General features: G+C 42.3%; 1 protein-coding gene across 3 annotated transcripts in view; it reads right to left on the reverse strand.

The window, feature by feature from the left end:
• ERC2 (ELKS/RAB6-interacting/CAST family member 2) overlaps positions 1-17983 on the reverse strand; it is a 628330-nt gene that overhangs the window by 289204 nt on the left and 321143 nt on the right. For all 3 annotated transcript variants that reach the window (XM_040994652.1, XM_040994651.1, XM_040994650.1), the window contains exon 7: positions 5418-5555. In XM_040994652.1, the coding sequence (XP_040850586.1) occupies positions 5418-5555 (138 nt within the window). The remainder of the gene's footprint in view (positions 1-5417; positions 5556-17983) is intronic.

The raw sequence follows: 17983 nt of genomic DNA on the forward strand, positions 1-17983 counted from the left end.
CTAATATGCCATGATCTACTTGATTAACAACTAACTTGTAGAAATTCCAACAATGTGTTCTTGTTTTAGTCTTATTTGCATTGGCAAGCGCTCCTTAGGCACTCCTCTGGCTCTGTACAGGTCTAATCTATTTGTACTTTATCACCAGGCGGGAACTGGATTGTAGTGGCTTCCAGCTCTGCTATCTGGCTTTTTCCACTGCTTATCTACTGTGTGGCTAGCTTGGCGAGACTGGCTTTGTAAATACAGTGGGTTCCGTCTCTTGCGCTTCTGTGTGTCAATCCTATAACTAAGTCCAATTCCATCTTAATTCACTGAGTCGTGTTTTTTTTTTTTTTTTCTGCACACTCTCAACAGCTGAGTAAATCCCTGGAAATCAAAAGGAATAACAAACTCCCTGGGATGTCATAATCCCAGGGAAATAGTGAAGAATGCCTGATGAATTCTAGTTACTGGCCAAGAAGACAGCAAATACTTAAATGTACTTATGAATTCATGAGTATCTATTAATCATTTTATTTTTTCACATCATACCTTGTTTCAGGGGATCTGTTCAATTAAATGTGGATAAAATGGAATTTGTGTGATAGAAGCCATTTACAGTACACTGTGATACTGTCAAAAACTTAAGAGCCTGAGGGTTTGAATTACAGTTGTACTGCATCCTCCATGAGCCCAATGGCCTTGAGATCATCCAAGGGAGGCAACAAAATCCCCACCAAGTGACTATTTAGAGTGAAAATGGCTTTGAGGCATTCCATCTTGACAGGATAGCATGTGTCATGATTGATTGATGATGTCTGTCTCTACCTAGAAACAAGGAATGCTGATGCACGTCTCCAGAATTTTCATTCCTGAGCAACTCATCTCACTTCATTGAGTCCATTTCTCATCTTCAAAACAGAAGAACATGGAAAAGCGGTCTTCCAATCTCAGGCATGAGAATCCTGGGCATGCTTAAAAACCAAATGCTCCTGGGTCCCATACAGGAGCATCTGTAAGAAAAAAACCAAGAGCTCCTAGGCCCAATAGGAGAGCAGCTATAAGAAAAGGGACCTAGGAAACGATTGTAAGACCCTCTTTGGGAGCAGGGGCACTAACGTTTGTGTGAATGGTTAAAATGCAGCCCAGGATGCTCAGACCTCACATTGGAAATGCTTGGATTTGAACCACAATTCTCTTAACTCAAGTTTCTTGCTAACATGCACTGTAACTACTCAAACTTCTGGGAGGCAGGGTCATGGCTCCGGGTTAGGGTCAGGGTTGGGTTGCTGCACCCACAGAGGAGGCATAAGTTGTGTTCTAGGTTCCTGGCATTGGTATGCCCTAGCACTAACAGTTGCAGCCATGTGGATAGAGATTTTTCTCTTTCTTTCTCCTTTTCCTTTGTGCCAAGCCTTCCAGATACAACAACAACAACAAAAACAGGTGGGAAGACCAGCTGGCTACCTATAAAGGTTTAATACTCATAAATAAATAAGTCCTTTTTATTCTGCGATAAACTTGTCAGTTCCAGCTCATTATTTTCTCCAAATGAGAATTCCACTTTGGGCACACTTTGAAAAACTTCCTCCAAATAAATTGCTGTTTATTTTGATCCTTCATCTCTCTGAAAGACTGAAACTGAGATGCAAAAAGGTTTGGAAACAAACACCCCATAGGCCAATACTAACCCTCAGACACATTTTGGTGTGCTTTGAGCATCATAATTTTTTTTAAAGATTTATTTTATTTTTATTGGAAAGGCAGATTTACAGAGAGGAGAGACAGAGGAAGATCTTCCATCTACTGATTCACTCCCCCGGTGACCACAACAGCTGGAGCTGAGTCAATCTGAAGCCAGGAATTCTTCCAGGTCTCCCATGTGGGTGCAGGATTCCAAGGCCTTGGGCCGTCCTTGTCTGCTTTCCCAGGCCACAAGCATGGAGCCAGATAGGAAGCAGGGCCCCCAAGATCATAATTGGCGCCCATATGGGATCCCAGCACATGCAAGGTGAGGACCTTTAACCACTATGCTATCATGCTGGACCCAAGCATCCTAATTTGTTAAATCTTTAACTCAAACCTTTTGAGACAGGTCATACACACTTACCAGCAGCCCATCCTGTCTTCCACCAAGCTCATGTTCCCTTTTGTTTGTTTTGTTTTTTCCTTTTTTTTTTTTTTTATCCCTGCCTGATATTTCTTCTAGTCATCTAAGACTCCAGCACGTCACCTATGGTCCAATTAGGATGTGATGGGCCCAGATACTGCCCAGCAGCAAGCTGCATAATTCCTCATCATGGTGGTTCCAGAAGAGAATGGAACATAGAGGTCAGCCAATTCAAATGGCCTGTTGAAGATGAGACACTGACAGGTTCCTGGAGCAGAGGCCTTGTCCTCTGATGATGCCACTCTCCAGCGGTGAAGCCACTCTGAGAAGAACGGACTCCTGCAGACCTGAGCTTTCTTTCCAGGAAACCTCCTCAGCCCCAAAGAAAACACTTCAACAAGGGGGAGTAGTTTCAGATTTGGGACTAGCTCTGGGATTTGAACCAGAATAAATCAAATCTTAATTGGACTTGGAGGGGGAAGAAAAGATAAGATCCTGCCAAAAATCCATGACATGGAAAATTACATGGTATATATGTGCTTCTGCAAAAGAAAGAAATTGAGAGGTAGAATGGACTGACACCAAATCACCCAAAAATGCAAAAGGGACACATAATCTTTAATAGTTTTTGAACCAACATTCCCTCCATTCAGATTTGACAAATAAATGCATTATGACATATTCTGGAAATGCATTCTTAAAAGTTGACAAAAGAATGCTTTTCCCCTAAAAGTTATCTTTTGAAATAGTTTGACATGCCTTTCAATAAAATCTTACAATTATTATTTTATCCTATACCTAAAGTTTTAGTAAAAGCATAAAAACTATATAGCCTTAAAATTATGTCTCTTTTCTTAGCTTCAAAAAAGAATTTTTTTTTTAATTATACAGCAGTGATTCTCAGACTAGGGTGTGTACCAACATGAACTAGGGATATTTTTAAAGTGCAGATTTGCAGGTCCTATGCAAGGTTCTGAATGGGTAAGATACTGCTGGGCCCAATAGTTTAGATTTTTCAATAGGGACTTCTCGGCGGGGGGCAGGGGGTTGGTTCTACAGTAGCAGCAGAGAAATCTTCTTTTAGAAATACAGCCTTAGGGAACCATGGGCACTTGAATTTAATTCCTCCTCTCAGCTTATGGGAAATGGGAGGCCCTGGGAGGGAGAACTCCATGGCAGACTCACTCAGCTACTTAGCAGAAGAGCAAGACCAGCACCACAGTCTCGTTCCCCTGGACCTTGATAATGGCATGCCATCCAGAATGGAAATCTCACATTGCCGCCTGTCCTTCTGCTACCAACTGCTGCAGAATCCACAGTCATGAGAAACACTAAGAGAACACAGCAGGCTCTGTGGGGGACATTTGGAAAGTGAGGAAACAGGTGTGTAGACTAGCACTTTAGAGGCCTATTAAGATGCCTGTGTTCTATCTTGCAGTGCCTGGGCTTGAGACATGTCTCTGGCTTCTGGTTCCAGCTTCCTGTGAATGAAACCCTCAGCAGCAGTGGTGATGTCTCAAGTGGTTAGGTCTCTGCCACTCAAAGGACCTTAGATTGAGTTCCTATATCTCAACTTTTGGATTTTCTACCATCCCAGCCATTGAAGGCATTTGAGGAGTGAACAGGTGAATAAAAGCTCTCTCTCTCAAAAAAAAAAAAAAAGGACAAACAAAGAAAAATGAGATTTTTGTTGCATTCTGATTCTGAAAATAATCAATATCAAAGGGCCTAGATGCTATTTTGAGAACTTGACTAGAACATAGTAGAACATACTAGAGAACTTGACCAGCACTCCAGTCATTGCTCCAGGTACTGTCCTTGAACACTTACAAGGGCAAGGATACGAGATACACAAAATCAACCTGCAATAAATGCCCAGAGAATGAATGGATCCATTTAACAAGAACAAGATGTATTATAAACAATTTTCTAAGTCAGTAAGCATCAAAACTTGTCCAATAGATATCATTAATCCATTCATAATTTTACTCTAAGTAAGTTGTAAGAAGGTAACTTTCAGAATGGCTTCCTATTTGCTTCAAAATAAAAGCCAAATTGAAAAAAAATTTTTTTTTTCTTGGTCCTGGCATGGTAGTCTTCTGGCTAAAGTCCTTGCCTTGCATTTACTGGAATCCCATATAGGCATCGGTTCTAATCGCAGTGGCCCTGTTGCCATCTACCTCCCTGCTTGTGGCCTGGGAAAGCAGTCAAGGATGGCACATAGGCTTGGGACCCTGCAACCATGTAGGAGACCTGGAAGAAACTCCTGGATCCTGGGTTCAGATCAGCTTAGCTCCGGCCTTTGCAATCCTTCCTCTCTGTCTCTCCTCTCTGTATATCTGACTTTCCAATAAAAACACATAAATATTTAAAAAAAAATGTATTTTCTCTTAGCAGCTCCATTGCCCCTTCACTTGTTCATCCTCCTAGTGCCAGACCTCTCCTATGCCTGACACAACCTCTTCAAGGACCTAGGGCTCAGCCCTTGTTGACATCCAGGAGAATAACTGAGGGTATCTAGGCTGTGCTCCTAAGGGAATGATTAATAACAACAATGACAACTATAATTTATATTCCCTGTTCTAAACACATCCTGTATCTCAATGCATCTGTTCTTCAAGTGTTGGAATATGTGCTATTATCACAATTCTCTTCCACAGAAGCAGCAACTAAGGAACTGACAGCTGATGTAACTTGTCCAAATGGGTGTATGTTCTAGACCCAGCCGGTCCAGCTCCCAAGTCCCCATGGCTGACAGACAAGTGCTGCACCTCCTCAGGAAGCTGGCTTCTCAAAAGCAGGGTGGTTACGCCTACAGACAGGAACTCACAACCCGGGCTGCACAACACCGTACACAGAGTCAGAAAGAGGAGGGAATGTGGTACACCTGGAAACTGAGAAGCCGAGCACAGTGCACAGAAAAGAAGGGAACAGAGATGGAGGACAAGGCAGGGAAGAAAGGCACAGAAAGCACAGGAGGCAGGCAGGAAGGCAGGCAGGCAGGCAGAGAGGTGCTGAAGCACGAAGCAGAGCAGATGGACGGACAGACCCGGAGAGCCAGGTGATGGGAATTACACTTGTTAGCATCCTCTAGGCAAGAACAAGCTAAGTGAGGATTTCCAGGAGGTCCAAGGGTGATGTGATGAGAGGGGCATTTCAAAAAGACAGCCCTAGCCACAGCGGGCTAGGTCTACTGAACAGGGTTGGCATGGGAATGTGAGGCTTGAACGGGACTACAGGCAGGTGTGTTCAAATGCACTGGAACCACCTCCTCCCCCTAATGCTTCCCTACTGGCCAATCCCCCACTGCTGAGCGTGAGCTCACCTTCTCTGACAGGGCCTCCTCTAGCGTGGCCAGCGCAGTGTCCGTGTTGCTGGAATCCGTCTGCAAGGACTTCACTCTGTCTTTCAGGTTGGTCAGTTGCTTGTCTTTATCCCTAAGTTGTTCTTGCAAGTTCTCAATCTAAAAATAAAGATCACCGTTTTTAATGCACATGTTATTCCCTATCCAGAGCCAAGAATCTTCACGTCCTTTCTGTCAAAACAGAAAACAGACATCAGATTATGGAAACCTTTGGCAGGAGGATGCTTCACTTTGACTTACACTCCAAGGCCAAGTTCGGGAGAGCTTCCATTTCATTCAACTTTGTATGTAAACAGTAATCCCCATGAGAGGAAGGACTGTGCAAGCCTTCTCACATGTAATCACTATTATCCCTATCTGTGTCTATCCCTTGTCCCAGATTGTTAAGTCTCAAGTCCAGGGACCTAACGCTGGAACAGTGAACCGGAAAAATGTTTACACAAGATTAACTCATTCATTGGACAGCCATTTATTGGGTGGCCGTTTTGCACCACACGCTGTATCAGTATATGGCAGAACCCATGTACTCATTCACTCACCCCTTGATTCAATATTCAACTTTGCGATATGTCAAATGTTGTCAAGTGGCTGTTTCAAAGTAACCACATGAAAAGCCAAAGAGGTTATCACCAGCAGACTGTTAATGGGAAGAGCTTGCGATAGAAGTCAAATGTAACAAGTACTAAACACTCCATTTGGCAACTAAGTCATGTGCTGGCAACCAACCAGCCACTTTTATCTCCTATCTGCAGCCTGAAATAAACACACCAAACAGTCGATTATAACGCCTGCCCGGCAGCAGCGGCAGCGGCAGCAGCAAGGACCTTCTCTTGGGCATTGCGTACATTATCATTCATGTTTTTATTCTCTGCTTTCAAACCCTGTATTTCTTATCTATGGATTAAATAGAGCCCCACTGTACAAACAATTTATTCATATTAAGGGTTTTAAAATGACAAGGAAAAAAAAGCAGTACAACTCTCAGATAAGTCCATTCAAAATATTTGTATTCTGCACCCAGCTTTCTCAGGGAATCATTCCAACTGCATGTTTCACAATGTATGACTCAAATTGGGATCACTTGAGTCCTCCAGCATGAACCTGGAATGACAATACAAATAGTGCTGGTAGCTGCAGGAGGAGACAGGGACAGCCACAATGAAAGTGCAGCAGTAACAGCACCAACAGGGCTCTGAAGGCAAAGACTATGATTTTGCCAACTGTCCAAGGGTGGGACATGGGCTCGGTTCATTTTTCCAGCGGTTACAGTGGAAAGTAGCAGTGATGGCTTCTTCCCTCCCCGCCCCATTACCTCTCTACTTCTATTCCTCCCTTCATTCCTGTATCCCTCCCTCCTATCTATCTATCTATCTTTCCTTTTTTTTTTTTTTTTTTGGTCTGCCTTAACATTGACATACTGGAAACTCAGCATCTATGTCAAATAGTTAACTTTCTCCTTCACTAAAACACAGTGTGTTCCACTGTTAAAATTTACAGTTCCTCCATGAGGAACACAGGAACTCAAAAAGGCACAATCATCTTCAGTCAAAACTAAGACTTCCTCCACTCCAGACAGGAGTTCACATGGCTCCACAACATCTTAAGCAAATGTATGTGTGCATGAATGTGGATGGCCATGAGTCACAACAATCATGGCATAGAAGAAGCTGGCAGCTGAGAGAACGGACTCCTAAGGAGAGCGTCCATCACAGCTGAGTTTACCCATACCCATGGATACACACTGCAAACACACAGTGACTCCAAGCAAACCCATTAGGATTCCCCTGCCTTTCCTAGCAGACCACGGCCTGGGTAGCGGGCAGAAGTGACTTCCTCTGAGGACATTAGCCCTATGGCGGGGGTAGGTAACCAATTCACCTGATGTTGGGCATCTGAGAAAGAGAAGACAAAGAAAACCAGCTGTGAGTTTAGATGGAATTCCCTGGGACCTCTGCAAACAACGATAAAGATGACAAAGGAAACTGAGAATCAGTGCTCCTCCCAGCAGGCAGGTAGGGCCTAACAGCTGTGGGAACAGGAGATGATGACCCTGGGGCCAGCTGAAGGACACGCCTATTCACCTCGGGTCCCAGTAGACCCACAGACAATGCACACAGGATAACCAGACCCACACCTTAACGTACCCCGACACAGGCAGGGCTGCCCCATTTTAAGAAATGGAGCACAAAGGATTCTTAAGAGAGACACATAGGGTGGAAAATGGTATAGAAGATACAGTTTCTTGCATAAATTTATAAAAATCAATCTATAAATCAATACATACATCCAGTGGTTGGGTGAGGGAATCCCAAGAAACTTTAACCGCTTGGAAGAAGGTTGTCGATGGTAGGGCCAGACGGAAGCGTCTGTTTTTCACTTTTACACATTTTTGTGGTTTTCTGCGTGAATTTTCTAACTACATGGGCTTTATTCCCATGCAGTAACACTGCCAGAAGGCTCTCACCATACACGCTGATGCTAGGGCCGTACTCCAGAGCTTCCAGAGCTAAACAAACTTCTTTCTAAAGTACGCAGCCTCAGGTATTTTGTTGTAGCAAAATAAAAGGGACTAAGATATCAAAGAACAACCAATTACAAACGATTGGTTCCTTTATACCACGGCTGTCATGTCAATGCTTTAAAATGATGCTTACATATAGCAGCAACCTGTGTGCAGCTAACTCTGGAAGCAGAATCCTCAGAGATGATAAAAAAAAAAAAAGCACACTGTAAAATAATTTATCAACCATTTTATTAAAAACAAATATTCTTGTATAGAAACTAAGACATACATATAAAAGGAATCCACTCACACATTTTATTTAGCAAGCAGATGACAAATGATTTAACTTTTGCTCATGCTTTTTTTTTTTAAGATGGCCAACAAGGCTTCATCTTGAAATCAACTACAATATTTCAGATGAGTTCTTTCAATGAGTTTTAAACATTCAAGTGCTTATTTTTTCAAAGGGCTAGTTGTAAGAGAAAATGTTCCTTTATTACCCCTGGGGAAAAAAATGATTGAAATTCTGAAAATTTAAATTTCAGTACATTAGTGAAATGTAAAATTTGGGATGTTTCAAAAAAAAATTCTACAGCTTTCTCATGTTCACACATTGTTATGACAATTGCAAGAAAAACGTTTGGAATCCATTTCTTCAAGGGCTGAGGTTGCACAGGGTTCAAAGAGCAGGAAATAGGAAATAAGCAAATTGCAAATCAGAGAGCAGGAGGTTTAGAGTAGAAAGGGTGGATTTCTTGAGAAATCTCAGATGTTGAGAAGAGCCAATCTTCCTGATATTACACATGAGGCCCTCTTGGAGATGGTCTGCTTAATCGTTCACCATCCACAAGGCCAGCCCAGCTCTGCCAAACAACTCCTACTTCCTTCCAGGAAAAGGCCCTCCTTATCTTTCCCCATCCTAACTCCTAGCTTTTCCTAACTCCACTTTTCATGCGTTTAAATGCTACTCAAACTTTTACACATGAGCACTTTCCCTAGCTATTCCCAAAGTTTCTCCGGATCCTACATATACCTCACACACTGCCTCCTTGGGGCCTGCACTGTGACACAGCAAGTAAAGTTGCCACCTAAGACACTGGCATCCTATATGGGCACCAGATCATGCATGCTCTGGCTGCATCACTTCCCATCCAGCATCCTGCTAAGGGACTGAAAAAGGAACGGATGGATGGCTGAAGCATTTAGGCAGCTGCTACCCACAAGACCCAGATGAAGTTCCTTGGGTCTGGTCAAGTGCAAGCCGTACAGGCCATCAAGGGAGTGAACCACACGATGGAGGATCGCTGTGTCTATGCTCTCTCTCTCTGTAATTTTGACTTTCAAATAAACAAACCATAAAAGAAAAGCAAAGACTGCCTCTGTTCCTATCTCCATAACCTTTCAGTGAATTCAATCAGGTCAACAGCTATCTTATACTCCCTGTTAGCTCTCTGGCTGTGGCACCCACCTGTGTTAAGAGTACCACTCACTGACTTACTGAACTGATGAAAGAAGGAAGGAACCTTGAAGAGAATGGCTGCAACGAAGACACTACAAAAAAAAAAAAAAAAAAAAAGATGGCTGAGTTCCTTCGGCTCTGGCAGTATACATACAGCCTCAGGGGATCTAAAATGCTTAAGCATCTTTATATCTCCAAATATAATCTGACTTCTTTTATGCAACTCTGAAATTTGGTTATTAGCATTTTGTTCTTGACAAGATATTTTTCTTCCCCAGAGTTTTTGTTACCCACACATAAATTATCAAAGTTAACAGCTAAAAGCAAGAGAAACAGCTCAATCTAAGTTCAGCAGGAAAGCTGAGAGTGCATAAAACCACCCGAAAGGTTCTGGGAAGAGCTTCTGGAATGATGCCCAAAGAGTTGATGCAAGGGTTGACTACAAAAATGCTGTTGACCAGCTGCTGACTATTAAACACACCGAGGCTCACCGAGCAGGTTGAGGCTACCATGGACCACTGAACACTGCCAACAGGACTACCATCACAAAGTCCCGTGGCCTTGGCCTTGGAGTCATGGCGGTAGTGGGATAGGCACAGTAATGGGCACAGCCAATGAAACAGTCAAGGAACATACCCTAAGTGCAAGGGAAGATATGCAAACAACTGTTGGTACTTTCACTTTCCGTAACAGCCTTCCTAAAACCAGAAGAAAGGTTATAGCTGGATGGCCAAACAACTGCAAATGATTATGTGCACAACAATAAAGGAGAAGGCTGGCATTCACTCCCAAAGCAGCAAATGGTAGGTTCCTGAGACAATTACTCTGAAATTCTTTTCCCAAGCTCCTGTGGGACTCAAAAGACATGATTCAGACACTTCTGATACAGTCCATGCAAGTCTTTGCTACCAACACTGAGTGAGATATCTACACAAACCATGAGTACTTGTACATCACCCCAACATAAAAGGACATAGTGGACAACCTTGTCAGCAGCATGTTAGGCAAGTGTGGGTGCTGTTGAATTCCCATGTCGGGTGTGGCCAGCACTGCGCATCGGTCATTCATAAGTCATCGAAAACTTCATGGAATGACTGCTGTCTGGCTAAATTGGTCAGACATTGTGGTATGCCTAGATCCCAGAGTATCTGAATTCCAGTCCCAGGTCCATTTCAAATTCCAGCTTTCTGCAGCTATCTGCACAACAAGATAATTGGTGACAACTCAAATATTTATGCCACTATAACCGACCTGGGGAGAGCTGGGTTGAGTTCTCAGATCCTGGCATCCTCCAGCTGCAGTCTTAACCGTCTAAGGCATTGGGAGAGTGAGTGAGCTATCTGAGTGTGAGCTCTCTCTCACTGGCTCTAGTTATCTTTCATCCTCCCTCCCTCCAAGACCACCCCTGCCTTTCCAAATAAATCAAATGCATTGCTTTTAAGTTCAGGTAAAATGCATATGTGGTCGAACTATGTGTAGACTAAAGATTTTCATGCACCAAATAACTATTATCCATAGAATTTTTTATTTAAAAAAAAGATTAATTTTTCTTGGAAAGTCAGATTTACAGAGAGAAGGAAGGACAGAAAGATCTTCCATCTGCCGGTTCACTCCCCAAGTGGCCGCAATGGCTCTAGCTGAGCCGATACAAAGCCAGGAACCAGGAGCTTCCTGTGGGTTTCCCACACAGGTGCAAGGTCCCAGTGGCTTGGGGCCATCCTCCACTGCTTTCCCAGGCCACAGGCAGGAAGCTGGAAAAGAAGTGGAGCAGCCAGGAAATAAATCCAGATGGGATTCTGGCACATGCAAGATGAGGACTTCAGTCACTAGGCTATTGTGCCAGGCCCCATCCACAGACTTTTTGAAGTACAAGCATTTTCCATGACAGATCAGAAGTTCTTTAAGAAAGGAAAAGCAGGCTTTGGAGGCATGATTTTAGTTTTCTAATCTCTCACAGTCCTTCAGAAATAGCCAGAGATGTCATTGACTGGAACAGGCAGAGCTGACTCCTACAGAGGGCCCAATAAACCACAAACTTGAACATGAAGATGTAAATAAACCTGCTCTATTGCTGCATCACAAGCTACCACACTCTTGGCAGCTCAAAACGATACATACTTTTTTTTTTCACAAGTTATAGATCAGAAGTCTGGGCATTGCAAAATTGTTTTCAGGTTTGATGTTCTGCTTAAAATCCCTTAAAACTTCTATCCCAGGGTCGGTTGGGTTGAATTCTCATCTGCAACGCTGAGTGTCCTCGCAAGCTCCTTCAGGTCCTTGGCATCAGGTTGTCAGCCGCTGCAGGTTACTCACGGGTTCTTGCCACAGGCCTCTTCCCTCCATGTTCAAAGTCAGCAAATGTTCCCCCCTGCTTGGAATCCCTCTGGCTTTAGACTCCAATTTCCCATATCCATGGGATAAGATCAAGCCCCCACTCCTGGAAATCTCTCTCTGTATTAATTCAAGTTCAACTGAGTTGCAGCGTTAGCTATTTGCAAATTTCCTTTGAATAAAATCTAACCTAAACACAGACAAAGCACTAGTAGGGCACAGAGCACGGTGGTGGTGGGAGGGGCACATTACAAATGTCTGCTTGCTATTCTCACATTATTTTTAAAATTCTGGAATAAAAATAGGTTATTCTTTTTATGCTTTAAATCAGGCACGGAGAAACTTTTTTCTACCAATGGCCATTTGGATGTTTTTAACACCATTAATGGGCTATACAAAATCCACTTAAAAGTTGTGTTGTGGCATAGTGAGTAAAGTCACAGCCTGTGACATTCCTATCCATGTGGGTGTGCATTTGGATCCCAACTGCTTCACTTCCATTCCAGCTCTCTGTTAATCTGCCTCAGAAAGCAATGAAAGATGTTAGAGGCCCTGGTACCCACATGGGGGACCTAGAAGCAGCCCTGGCTCCTGGCTTTGGACTGGCCCAGTTGCAGCCATTGTGGCCATTTGGGGAATGAATCAACAGAAAGAAAATGTCTATATGTATCTGCTTCTCTAACTCTGCCTTTCAAATAAATAAATGAATCTTTTTTTAAAAAAGCCTACCATGGATTTATTTATTTGTGATTCCTACCTGTGGTTGCTTTAGTAGGGCAAGAACATTTTCTTGGGCCTTCATTGGACCATGGATCAGGCATTACCCATCTCTATAAAGGATTCTGAGAGTGATATTTATCCCATGTGGAGCAATTCTAACAGGATAAGTGACATTTTAACAAAGAACTTTCAATGCAGCCAGTTTTAACCAGACCAAAAAAAAAAAAAAAAAAGACACAAACTTTCAGTTTATAAAAAATGTTAGCAAACAATCTGTACAATGGACATACTCATTCCATTTCATAAACCTAGCTCTAATTCCTTTCCAGTAGCAGGATCTAGGATGCAGGTTCAGGGTACCTGCTTTGGATGACATGGCTGTTTAGACAGAGCTACAGGAACCATCCTCAATCTCAAAATTGACTCAAAATGACCATGTGGGAGCAACCAGTTGGCCTAGCGCTTAACTTATCCATGCTCCAGATGGATAAGTTGAGCTGCTCAGTTCCCAGCTCTGGACTTAAATCTAGATATGCACTAATGCAGACCTTGGGAAATAGTCTAGGCAGAAGACAGGAGCCTCGTCCTAGTCTCCCATGTGGGAGTTAGGGGTCAAAACACTTGGGTCTTCTTTCTCTGCCTTTTCCAGGCCATTGGCAAGGAGTTAGATTGAACTAGGGCAGCCAGGACTCGAGCTGGTGCTAGTATATGACACCCGCCTAGCAAATGTAGCTTAACGAGCTATACCACAACACTGGCCCATATCCAAGAACGCTTAATTTCCCTTCATTTCTGAAGGACAGTTTCACTGCACAGAACACTAGGCCTATTTTTTTCTGGATTTAGTGGTTCCAGGTGAGAAATCGACCATCATTTGAATGATGGTCCCTTCTTAATATTGAGTTGTTCTAGCATTGCTTCAAGACTTATTTATGTTTAGTTTTCAGGGATTTAATAATACATCTTGTACAAGGACCTTTGCCTTTAGCCCATTTGGGGTTTACTCAACCCTTCAAGTGCATAGACTTTCATCATTTGCCAAATTTTTAAGTTTTCAGCCATAACTTCAAATACATTTTCAAATACATACTTCAAATACATTTTCAGTCATATATTCTTTTTCCTCTACCGCTTGGGTTTGAGGATCTGAAGATGAGATATTTGTTATTATTTCCTCAGGTTAGGAGTTCTAAGCATCTGATTTCTAGTCTGTTTTCTCCCCATCATTCAGGTGCAGTTCATGCTGTTGTTGATGTGTTCTCACGTTTATTGATTCTATCTTCTGTCATTTTCACCTAACAAGGAGCGCTTCCAGGGAAGTTTTCCATTCTCTTCAAGAAAATTTGTAAATACTTAACCAGTTTTTTAATTAACTAACACATTTAAAAGATTAATTTTAGCATCTGATTCATCTTAGTGCTGGTATTAATTGTTTTTTCTCATTCCTACAGATTTTTATGAAGAGTAATTTTTCTCAGTATAAGAGATGGTTTTCCATTGTATGGTAGAAAGTTTGAATGTATATTAAGAGGTGATTTGCCCCTGCTTATATCTTCTTTTTAAAAGATATTTTTGTTTGAAAGGCAGATTTTACACAAAGAAAATGAGAAACAGAGAGAGGAGAGGTTCCCTCCGCAAATGGCTTCAACGGCTAAGAGCTGAGCTGATCTGAAACTGGGAGCTTCTTTTAAATCTCCTCGATGGGTGCAGGGTCCCAAGGCCTTGAGCCATCCTCTTCTGCTTTCCCAGGCCACAAGCAGAGAGCTGGATTGGAAATGGAGCAGCCGGGATATAAGTCCATGTGCAGATGGGATGGTGGTCCTGGTCAGAGGATTAGCCCATTATGTCACTGCATTGGCCCTGCCAGTCATCAGATTGAGTTTAACATTTGGGTTCTGGCTAATCTCTCCTGAGTTGCTACCATCACTGCTGAAGGTGGGAAGAGTCTCTGCTGTGCTACTGGATTTTGGATGCTGAGGACAAGTTGGTCCATCCTGGATCTCCTGATGAAGCTGTGATAGACAGGATGAGCCCAGCCCTTGCAGCAGGAGACAGGAGATGGGCTGGCTTGCTGGGTCTCTGCCAGCAGCATTCATATGGACAGACACAGCCACCAGTAAATCTCAGTAGAGCGCCTCTCTTAACTCCTTCAGCCAAAGAAGTGTTCCCTTCTTTCCTCTCCTTCCTTCTCTTCCTTTTCGCTTTCCTTTCTTTATCCCCACCCATTCCTGTTGGCAGTTCAGGATACAGAGCCACCCAGTGCCCTGCCCTTGTCCTAGCTCTTGGGAAAGAAAAGCCAGGGAATTCCTTATTGGTGGTGTTGTAAAAGTCCCGAGGCCCTAAGGAAAACTGCCTTCTTGGTTCCTACTACTCAAGGTCCTGTTGTGATTGGGAGTGGAATTATTTTCAGGTATTTAATCGCACTTGGAGGGAAGGAGCAAGGAAAAGTAAGTTTACGTCATGTCATTTCAGACCTGGAGCCACGACATGCTTTCATCAAATGGATTGCTTTGTTAATTCCTTAACATCCCATTCGGGATTCCAAATGAAAACAAATGAAGTAACTTGTTTAGGTGACCCAAAAAATCAGGGGCAAAGCTGGCTTCTCCTTCGGACTGATTCCAGAAGCCCCAGCTCCCGCCTCAGCCTTCTGGTAGAGCAGTTTGGAGCAGGAACCCTCAGTCCCCTTCTGCTCCAATACAGCTAGGGATCCATTCTCACCAGGAGATGGACGGAAGGTAACCAAGTCCTTCACAGAACCAGGTCTTTCATTTGACATTCCCTCCTTCATGGCATGAAGCCACATGGGAAATACAAATTCACATGCATACACAGGTGCTGGTTCACAGGCTGCCAGTCAAAATGTCAAACATTCGATGAAGAAGCAGACCTGCATGGGGCTGAAGGCTCCGCTTTTCCTGTCCTGGAGCTGGCACATAGTAGGCCCTCAGTAAATGTTCCATGGCTGGAACCAGACACCTTCAATAGCAGATGGGACCTGCCTCAAGTTACCTCAGCCAGACAGTGCTCCTTAGGAGAGGTAACGCCGCGATGACACCCTGTGGAATATCTGTGACACTGCACTGTACCCGTTCTGCCAAAGATCAAGTTCAGACAGACAGGGGGCGGGCGGAGGGGACAGTGGAAAACCAACTGTAGCCCTGCCTGCCCCCCATGCACAATCAACGTGCAAAGGCCTAGAATGCTCTTTTCTCAGCAGCTGTCCAACCCCAATGGAGAAGGGACTCGGAAATAAAAGTGCATGCTTCCCAGGCTGGGTGCCTGTCAAATTCCAGAGCATTTATATGATTTTCCTCCTCTTAAAATTCATTCTAAAAATGTGATCCAAAGCCCTAACCAAGACAGCATGTTCCCAAATCGTATGGAATTTTCTGTAATTTCTCCTTTAGATACAAAATGAATACGCAGCAAATTTAAAACATCCCCCAAATTGTTCTAAAACGGAACATCATGAGAAAGTCCACTGATAAAATAACAAAGTCCCAGGGGGTTTCTAGAACTATCCATGACGTAAAAATATTAGTAAACGGATGCCATAGACCAGAAAGAAGCTTCCTGGTTTGCTCACCATGGATAACCTCACAGAGAAGATGGCAGCATAGTTAAGTGATCTAGAGCCTTCTACAGAAACAAACCAAAAAAAAAAACCCCTTCTACTATCATGTAAAATCATTTCTGCTAGATGACAGGTCAGAAAGCCAGATTTACTTTTGTTTGTTTTCCATCCAAAAACCGAAAATCCCATCAAACACAGTATGCAAAAATCCCAATTTCTTTCATAGATGCTCCCCCCTCCCGCACCAAAGACCCCCGAATGAAAAAGAAAAAGCACAGTAATTACACAAGAAGATCATTGTATGAAGCAAAAGTAGATTTGCACACATACTGAACAGGAAATGATTAAGTTTTTTATGACACTAATTTTATCTGCAAGTTATAGCTATATATGTTATATTGCTTTAGGATCAAGTTTCAGCCATGCGTCCGCGTCCACCTTTCATTTTTATGGGTTTCTTTATTTATTCAAATAGTATCTGACATGAGGAAAATTGGTCTGCTTATTGGAAGACACAAGACATTCAGAAGAAAAAGAGGGATTAAAAAGGAAATAATGGGACAAACAGAGACATACGAGATCTTCAGAAAGTCCTGGAAGATAACCAGATGCAACTGACCTGTGGAATTCTGTTGATGTGTTTTCTTTTAATAATAACAGGTGTGTAATTATAAACATCTATGTTCAACTTCACTCCAAATGTGAAATTTGGCTGACAGGATACTACCTGCCCTTCATTTCTGCTTTATTTCTACTTAATCCCTAGACTACACTTCAATTGCAATAACATGAAAATAGAAGTACATCCTGTGATTTTTGGCTACTTAAAAAAATGAATATTTTAGTAATTAAAAATTGCCATTAAGGTCGCTAAGAAAAAATCATTATACTCATCAGGATAAAAGTCTTTTCTTGTCCATGCACTGTCAATAAATAATGTGCTAATGTTGTCACTTTTTTGGCCACTGGCTCAGGAATGCTTCTTAAGTACTCAAAGGATTAAATTAAATCTCACCTGCAGACAGGCTTGACAATTAGGCCAAAAATGTAATTTTCAAAGGAAAATTACTTTCATTATCTTAAGTTAAAACTCAATATTCTATCCCACGGAATTTGCAAGAAAAGAGCAGCATCAAAGCAAACAATTCACTTCAAGAGAGTCTGCTCTTCAAGATCCTGTCTAAAAGAATTATTTAAGGGAGAGTTCGTTTGGGGAAATATTTTCTCAAGGTCATTCTAAGACAGCTATAAAACTGTGTCATTTAAATTACTTCAAGTTGGTGTCTTTTTACAATTTTGACTGTGTTCTTGGGATTTTAAGAAGCTTTTTTTTTTAAGAATTATTTTATGTATACTCCTTGTTTTGAATCCTAAATTTGGCATTGGTCTTTTGCTTTTTTAAGAGATTATATAATTTTATGAGCTAAACATTTTAAAACCCACAGAGGGAATAAAAATAAGAGCTTTATCTCCTTTGAGCTCAACAATGAAATAACAGGAGAAACTGAATTTGAGAATAAAAATATGAATGCGTTTGGAAAAAAGTGACAGCACTTTACTATACTCAGGAAACTATTTTCCAACTTAAACACACTGTATGCTCCTTAATTTAATTTGAGAAATACTTAATAGGATAAAATACTCACTTTGCAGCAAATTTCCTCCCAAGAACAGATAGCGTTTCACAAAGTCCCCCTGACATGTTGTTCTAAGAGTCACTGGGGGCAGGGTTAGGACGTGGCTCATGTTTGGACTTTTGCATCTGCTTCCTAAATAAACAAATTCGGACTGTCTCTCCCCAAATCAGATACAAACCCAGAGGAAGGACAGAGAGATGAATTCCTCGACTGAAAAATAGGAACATTATGTCAAAGTCCCTTACATCATTATTTGCAGACAATTTATTGTGTTATTGGTTGGTATCCTTCATGCTAAAT

This window comes from Ochotona curzoniae, unplaced genomic scaffold, assembly GCF_017591425.1.
Source record: "Ochotona curzoniae isolate NIBS_2020 unplaced genomic scaffold, NIBS_Ocur_1.0 contig_908, whole genome shotgun sequence".
NCBI classification, from domain to species: domain Eukaryota; kingdom Metazoa; phylum Chordata; class Mammalia; order Lagomorpha; family Ochotonidae; genus Ochotona; species Ochotona curzoniae.